At 36.2% G+C, this 6,246-nt stretch overlaps 2 protein-coding genes across 2 annotated transcripts; one reads left to right on the top strand and one right to left on the bottom strand.

Annotated features, from left to right (window-relative positions):
* Positions 1 to 538: 538 nt before the first annotated feature.
* Positions 539 to 2,439, top strand: LOC143608063 (ras-related protein RABD2c-like; the record flags this gene model as incomplete). The annotated part of the gene is made up of 7 exons (XM_077083264.1): positions 539 to 637; positions 1,362 to 1,409; positions 1,494 to 1,541; positions 1,694 to 1,765; positions 1,852 to 2,007; positions 2,097 to 2,200; positions 2,289 to 2,439. Coding segments are annotated over 7 exons (621 nt in total), but the record flags the coding sequence as incomplete, so codon positions are not given.
* A 654-nt stretch (positions 2,440 to 3,093) lies between these two features.
* On the bottom strand, positions 3,094 to 5,720 carry LOC143608062 (RGG repeats nuclear RNA binding protein A-like). Its single transcript, XM_077083263.1, has 7 exons — positions 5,570 to 5,720; positions 4,283 to 4,586; positions 4,145 to 4,210; positions 3,930 to 4,053; positions 3,695 to 3,853; positions 3,550 to 3,606; positions 3,094 to 3,470 (listed from the first exon to the last, which is right to left on the bottom strand). The coding sequence occupies exons 1-7, from the start codon at positions 5,718 to 5,720 to the stop codon at positions 3,279 to 3,281; spliced, it is 1,053 nt and encodes a 350-aa protein (XP_076939378.1). The 3' UTR covers positions 3,094 to 3,278.
* Between the last annotated feature and the right edge of the window lie 526 nt (positions 5,721 to 6,246).

The raw sequence follows: 6,246 nt of genomic DNA, 5'->3' as shown, positions 1-6,246 counted from the left end.
GGTTGTATTGGAACCAGAAATTTATAAGTGACAACTAAATTGAGCTTAATAGTCTCAGTCTCTCAAATGGTTACAAGATTATGATAGCTAGAGCGTAGTTCAGGGTGCCAAATGCATATCTGAAAATTATTCTAAGTGAGGTGTCCAAGGCTTACCCTAGTTTGTTGGAACCGACAAATCGGTTCTAATGGTTTACAAAATTATCTTCTTAAAAGTTTTTTCGTCATCTTTTTTTCATTGATTAGAGACCTGTTAAGACGTGTTATAGTAATCATTTTTTTGTGTGCTTTGTATGACTAGTTATGGATCTTTGAATGTTACAATCTATGTGAAGTAACTTTATTAATATGCAAAAAATATCAAGGTTCCACATTTTCGGAGAAGCACTACGAATCTAAAATAAACTTTTAAAGTTTTATTGTAGTAATTATTCTTTTTCTATTTTTTAGTGTATTTGATTTGTATCATTATATATCTATAATTACCACGTCTGCTTTTGCATTGAATTACTCCACGCATGGCTTCATAATTATATTTATTTGCGACTATCATCGTCTTTGGCAGTGACTACCTGTTCAAGCTTTTGCTCATTGGAGATTCGGGTGTAGGAAAGTCATGTCTACTTCTGAGGTTTGCTGTAAGTGCCTTGGATCTTTTACAAAATATGCTTTTTGCACATTTACTTATTGGAGATATCTTATTGTTTGTATGCGGTTTTTTGTTTGCTGCTCCGCCTGCTCTTCCAATACTTATGCTAGTTTTTGAGATAATGAGTAGCATCACGTGAATCACCTCAAGAAATCATAATAAAGCGAACAAAATAGGAGTTAAGAGTTTGGTCTAAATACAAAATATGCTTTTTGTACATTTACTTATTGGAGATATTTTATTGTTTGTATATGGTTTTTGTTTGCTACTCGTTTAATATGTATGATATTCGAGAAAGAGCGACACCACGTGAATCACCTCTAGAAATTATAACAAAGCGGACTGGAGTTATGAGTAATTACTGCAGCTAGGCCTGACATTTAAAAAGAGATTTAATGTGATTTCCTATTGTCACAGCTTTCTATAAGTATCTACACATTGATGTAAATAGTTATCGTCGTTATATTCATACCGTTTACTGCAACTTGCTTAACAGAAAATTCTAGTTTGTTTCTTTTTGGCTCGTCTTCTATGGTTCATCTTTCATATAAAAAGAATCTTGGTTATTTAAAAGTTGCAAACTTCTTGATGCGCAAGTGATCAGTATGCATTACTCAGTGAATGACAACATAAAATATTATGCATATATATTCTCTGTATGCTATTAACTGATTTTCCTTGTTTTTCTTGCTTCTGTTTCCAACTTGTTATAGGACGATTCTTACTTGGACAGTTACATAAGCACCATTGGAGTTGATTTCGTAAGTAAATTAATTTGTCCTGGTTGCTAACTTGAAATACACGCATTGAAGTTTGACATGACTTTTCTGCTTGCTTTCTGTTAGAAAATTCGTACCGTGGAGCAAGATGGCAAGACTATTAAGCTTCAAATAGTAAGTTTAAACTATTATTGATTCATAATGATCTGGTTTTTGAAAAAATTCATGTTGGATTTGATTTTTATCACACAAGCCAAATCGTTTGTATTGTTATCCTTTTGTCCAATAATTGATTTTGTTTCTTTTTCGGCTCTGCTAATGCGAAGTGGGACACTGCTGGACAAGAACGTTTTAGGACAATCACAAGCAGCTACTACCGAGGGGCACATGGCATCATTGTAAGGGTCCTACTTGCTGTTTTTCATACTTCAGATTGACCTATTTGCCCATGACGTTGTAACGTGTTCTTTTTGTATGTATTCAGGTGGTTTATGATGTGACGGACCAAGAGAGCTTTAATAATGTTAAACAGTGGCTCAGTGAAATCGACCGTTATGCAAGTGAGAATGTGAACAAAATCCTTGTTGGAAACAAATGTGATCTTGTTGCAAACAAAGTCGTTTCAACTGAAACAGCCAAGGTAAAATCTCGCGGGGTTATTTTTACTTTGAACGACCAACGATCGTGGTTAAGTTCGTTAATAAGAGAATTATTTATCGATGTTTGCAGGCATTTGCCGATGAAATTGGAATTCCTTTCTTGGAAACAAGTGCAAAAGATGCAACCAATGTGGAACAGGCTTTCATGGCCATGACAGCTTCTATCAAAGACAGGTTAGTACCATGATATTATCAAACATTATCAGTTCTTTTAATTGCACAAAATAGTTAATATTTTTATTGTTATGTTATGTTAATGTAGGATGGCTAGTCAACCATCTTTGAATGCTTCAAAGCCTCCGACGGTCAACATCCGTGGCCAACCAGTGTCGCAGAACAGCGGATGCTGCTCTTAGTGGTTGTATTTGATAAGGGAGGGGTTTGGCAGTGTACAAGTATTATCTGTGTGTTAGGGGCGGATTCTTTTTTACTTTCTTTGTTTCTGACTGATTGGTTTGTATAAAATTTCAAGATTTCTTTTTACTTCGCCTTTTTTTTAATGTCAACAAAACACAAATTTATTATTATTTCTTTCCGTGTTCTTTTTAAATGGCGGTGTGTTTACCCAAGGAAGGTTTGACCCTGCGATTTTGTTGAGTCGAGCGTGCTACTACAGCACTCAGCTTGTTTAGTATAAAAGAGTTCGAGCTTATAATTACAACATGCTCGCAAACATATTAAATAATCTCGTTTATTAGATAAGCTATAACATAAGCACAAGCTTGAATTGACCTTTTAAAAATCGACGCCAAACTCATAAATGGCAGCTATAACATAATTACGTGCTTCTGTTTGCTCTTACACGAGTAAATGTATTGCGTTGAATTAAAAACATTACATCAAATTTAACTAGTTGTAAAAGAAATAAAATTTAGCTATACAGTCATACACCTTAAGACTGAATCAAGTTAGCAATACAAGAATAACTGCATGAGGAACTAAATATTGTCATTCATCTATTGCAAAACAAAACTGATAAACACGAGTCTCAAACATACAAATTCGGCCTTCATACGCTCCAAATCTCTAAAAAAAACTTTCAAAACACTAAAAAAAAACTTTCAAAACACGCACAAACGAAACAGACACAACGCAGACCAACAAAACGACCAAAACTAAAGGTACAAAGAGCATATGAAAAACACAAGCAATTTACATTTTAAAAGACCTCCCATTATTCTCGACGATCATTTCCCGCCATTTCTAGTAATTTGTTTATGAAGCGTCAATAACAGGATACAATGCGTGCGCCTCACTTGCCGCCTAAAGTGGGAAAGTGACTCGGATCCTCAATCTTGGGAGCTTCATATGCATAGCTTGAACCACCACCACCACCTTGGTTGAAACGACCACCACCTCTACTGCCACGTCCCCGCCCACGGCCGCCAGGGGTGTAGTACCGCTCACCTTCAGCCGGTTTCAAGAACTCGTTGATGCTGAGCGACTGTAACGATAAATATCCAATAAACCAAAGAAAGCTACATTATAACTCCAATATTAATATTTTAAAAAAAAAAGAAAACCTTTTTAGCACGTTCTTCTTTCTCGGCAATCTCTTTACGTTTATCCTTATCCGAACCCTACATAAAAATCCCAAATCAAGTTGGCAACTTTTAAACAACCCCTAAAAACAAAATTAACAAAATAAAATAAAATAAAAATAATCACCAATTTGACAAAAATGTCGTCACTGGTTTTCTTGTTCGAGAGTTGTTGCATAGAAGCAAGCTCCTTGTCAACTTCCACTTTCCTTTCTTCAGTCTTGAGCGCTTCCAAAGCCTTCCGCTTCTCTTCTAGAACCTTCTGATATTCTTCAAGTGTCATTTCCTGCATCGTCAAACGTCCAAAACCGTTAATAAAGAAACTCGAACGAAAAGTTACCTTAAAAATTATAATCACTCACCTTATTCTCAGGCTCCTCGACACGCTCAGAGTTCTCGTTTTTCCCATCAGTCGCATCTTCTTCGGTGCCGGGCTTATCAGAAGCCACGGTTTTCTCATTTTCAACCACCTCTTCATTTACCTCCCTGTGAAAAAAAATGTTCATAAAAATTAATCATAAATATTAAATAATAATAATAATAATAATAATATAGTAAGTAGAAGAAAAAAGAATACTGATTGATTTCATCGGCTTGAGTTCCCCAATTCCCACGGCCCGCTCCCTCGCGCTTGATTTCATTTCTGAACATTAAATTAAAATATCAGACGACAATTACAATTATAAATTTAAAAAAAAAATGAGCAAGATTTTACCCGCGCCCAGTGCCGCTACGGCGTTCATGTGTCCTACGTGGACGATCTCCATCCTCGCCACCATCTCCATTAGCAAAAGACACATGACGGTCCCCACGATAACCGCCACGTGGACCACCATAACTGCCACCACGTCTCTCAGAAGACTTACCATCAGACTCTTCAACGCCACCAGTGAACCCACGGTTACCAAACGAACCCTCGTTGCCTGAATCTCTATTGAATCTGCCACGGCCGCCTCGCCCGTACCCACGACCGCCACCACCACGGCCGCCACGTGCACCTTCGTTTCTAGCTTCTTTCACTGTTCAAAGCAATATTAAAAGAAATCAACAAAAACAATCATCTAATTCTTAAAAAAGATTTAATTTTACTCGAGATTGGCTCGCAAAAAGCTTGAATTGAGACAAGCTTAAATGAGCATGAGCCCGAATTCGAGCCTAAAAGTAAACATGTTTAACAAACGACCTCGAGCCCGAGCTTCATTATCGAGTTTAAGCTGGCTCGCGAGCCTATTATTTACATAATTCTTATTTAATATGTTTAATATATTTATTTAATATTTAATAATTATATATATATATAAAATAACAAAACGAGCCTAGCCCAAGCCCAGCTCAAAAAACTATTCACATGCTGGGCTTGTTTACACCCCTAATTATAGGCTCGTTGTAAGTTTTAAGTCACAATAATCAGCCATTATTAACATCTATTGTGATACAAAGAACTAAATAATACACATTATGTTACATATAAAATCATAATCAAAAAATATATCTAAAAATACTTACAAGCAAATACAAATTATATTTAATAAATAATAAACGAGCCAAGCTCAAAAAACTATTCCCGAAACAAGGTCAACCTCTAGATGCAGAGCTCGAAACAAGCCAAGCTCAAGCCTAGTCATTTACAGCCCTAGTTTGTTCACTTGTTGTAACTTGTAAGTCACAATAATCAATTAAAATTAGCATCTAAATTATACCCACCCACCCCCCACCCAAAATAATAATAATAATAATAATAATAATAATAAATACATTAATATCATATTGAGTTAACAATACATATAGAAATGTTGTAAAACTCCCGAGTAGGCGGCCGAGTACTCCCCGCCTCGGCCGAGTACTCCTTAGGTATTTTCTGAGTAATCCTCGACTACTCCCGAGTACTCGCAACTCCCCAGTCGACCGCCTATCGACTTTTACAACATTTTAGAAACTAATTACTAATAAACATATGCATATCAAAACTAACTTAACAACAACAATAACTCAAAAAAGTTACCGGGTTGAGCTGGAGGCAGCTGCTTAGAAGGCAGCTTAGCCGGCTGAGCCGCAGCTTTCTTCACCGGCTGAGCCACAATCTTCTGCAGAAGCTGCTCCGGGTCATCATTATCATCACCAACAAGCAAATCAAATGGGTTCATAGTCGCCATATGTGTGTTTCTTTGGTATAAAGCTTGAATCTTTATGATGGATAAGAAGCTTAATTACAGTTTTCAAGTGTCATCTTTGATTAAAATCGAATACCCAGATGGAATATTGAAGAATCTTGGATTGGAAGACAAGGGTTTGATGAGAGTTGAAAGATGAATGTTGAAACCCTAGCCGCAATGGACTAAGATAAGAGTGGGTGAAGGTGAATAATAATAATAAGAGTGGGTGAAGGTGAATAATAATAATAATAATAATAATAATTGTAATTGAAATAAGAGTATAAGTTTTGAATGGAAAATCCGTTCCTACCAAAAACAAAGTTACAGTTTTTCAGCGTTAATATGTTATTGTCTACGATCAACTGAACTTTTTTCAGAAACGTAGCAGCATTAGGCGCAAGAGACACAAATGTATCAAAAGCAAAAGGAATGAAGGCGTGTTAATTCTCAACACGGACCTTCTCCTACTTAGCAATTTTTCTGGATTTTACCTTTAACACAGCCTGCTTAGTAACAAACCTGATGT

The sequence above is a fragment of the Bidens hawaiensis genome, unplaced genomic scaffold (genome assembly GCF_021521415.1).
Source record: "Bidens hawaiensis isolate Kalapana, Puna unplaced genomic scaffold, B.hawaiensis_p1.1 tig00096016_1, whole genome shotgun sequence".
NCBI classification, from domain to species: domain Eukaryota; kingdom Viridiplantae; phylum Streptophyta; class Magnoliopsida; order Asterales; family Asteraceae; genus Bidens; species Bidens hawaiensis.
This window is presented reverse-complemented; position numbering and strand designations above follow the sequence as displayed.

What these genes read in the sequence shown, in the direction of transcription:
- LOC143608062 (XM_077083263.1), bottom strand. Translation starts at nt 5,720, where the DNA reads ATGGCGACTATGAACCCATTTGATTTGCTTGTTGGTGATGATAATGAT. An exon ending in CGTAGCGGCACTGGGCGCGG is followed by an intron (nt 4,211 to 4,282) that starts GTAAAATCTTGC and finishes TTTAATGTTCAG; the next exon opens with AAATGAAATCAAGCGCGAGG. An exon ending in ACGACATTTTTGTCAAATTG is followed by an intron (nt 3,607 to 3,694) that starts GTGATTATTTTT and finishes ATTTTTATGTAG; the next exon opens with GGTTCGGATAAGGATAAACG.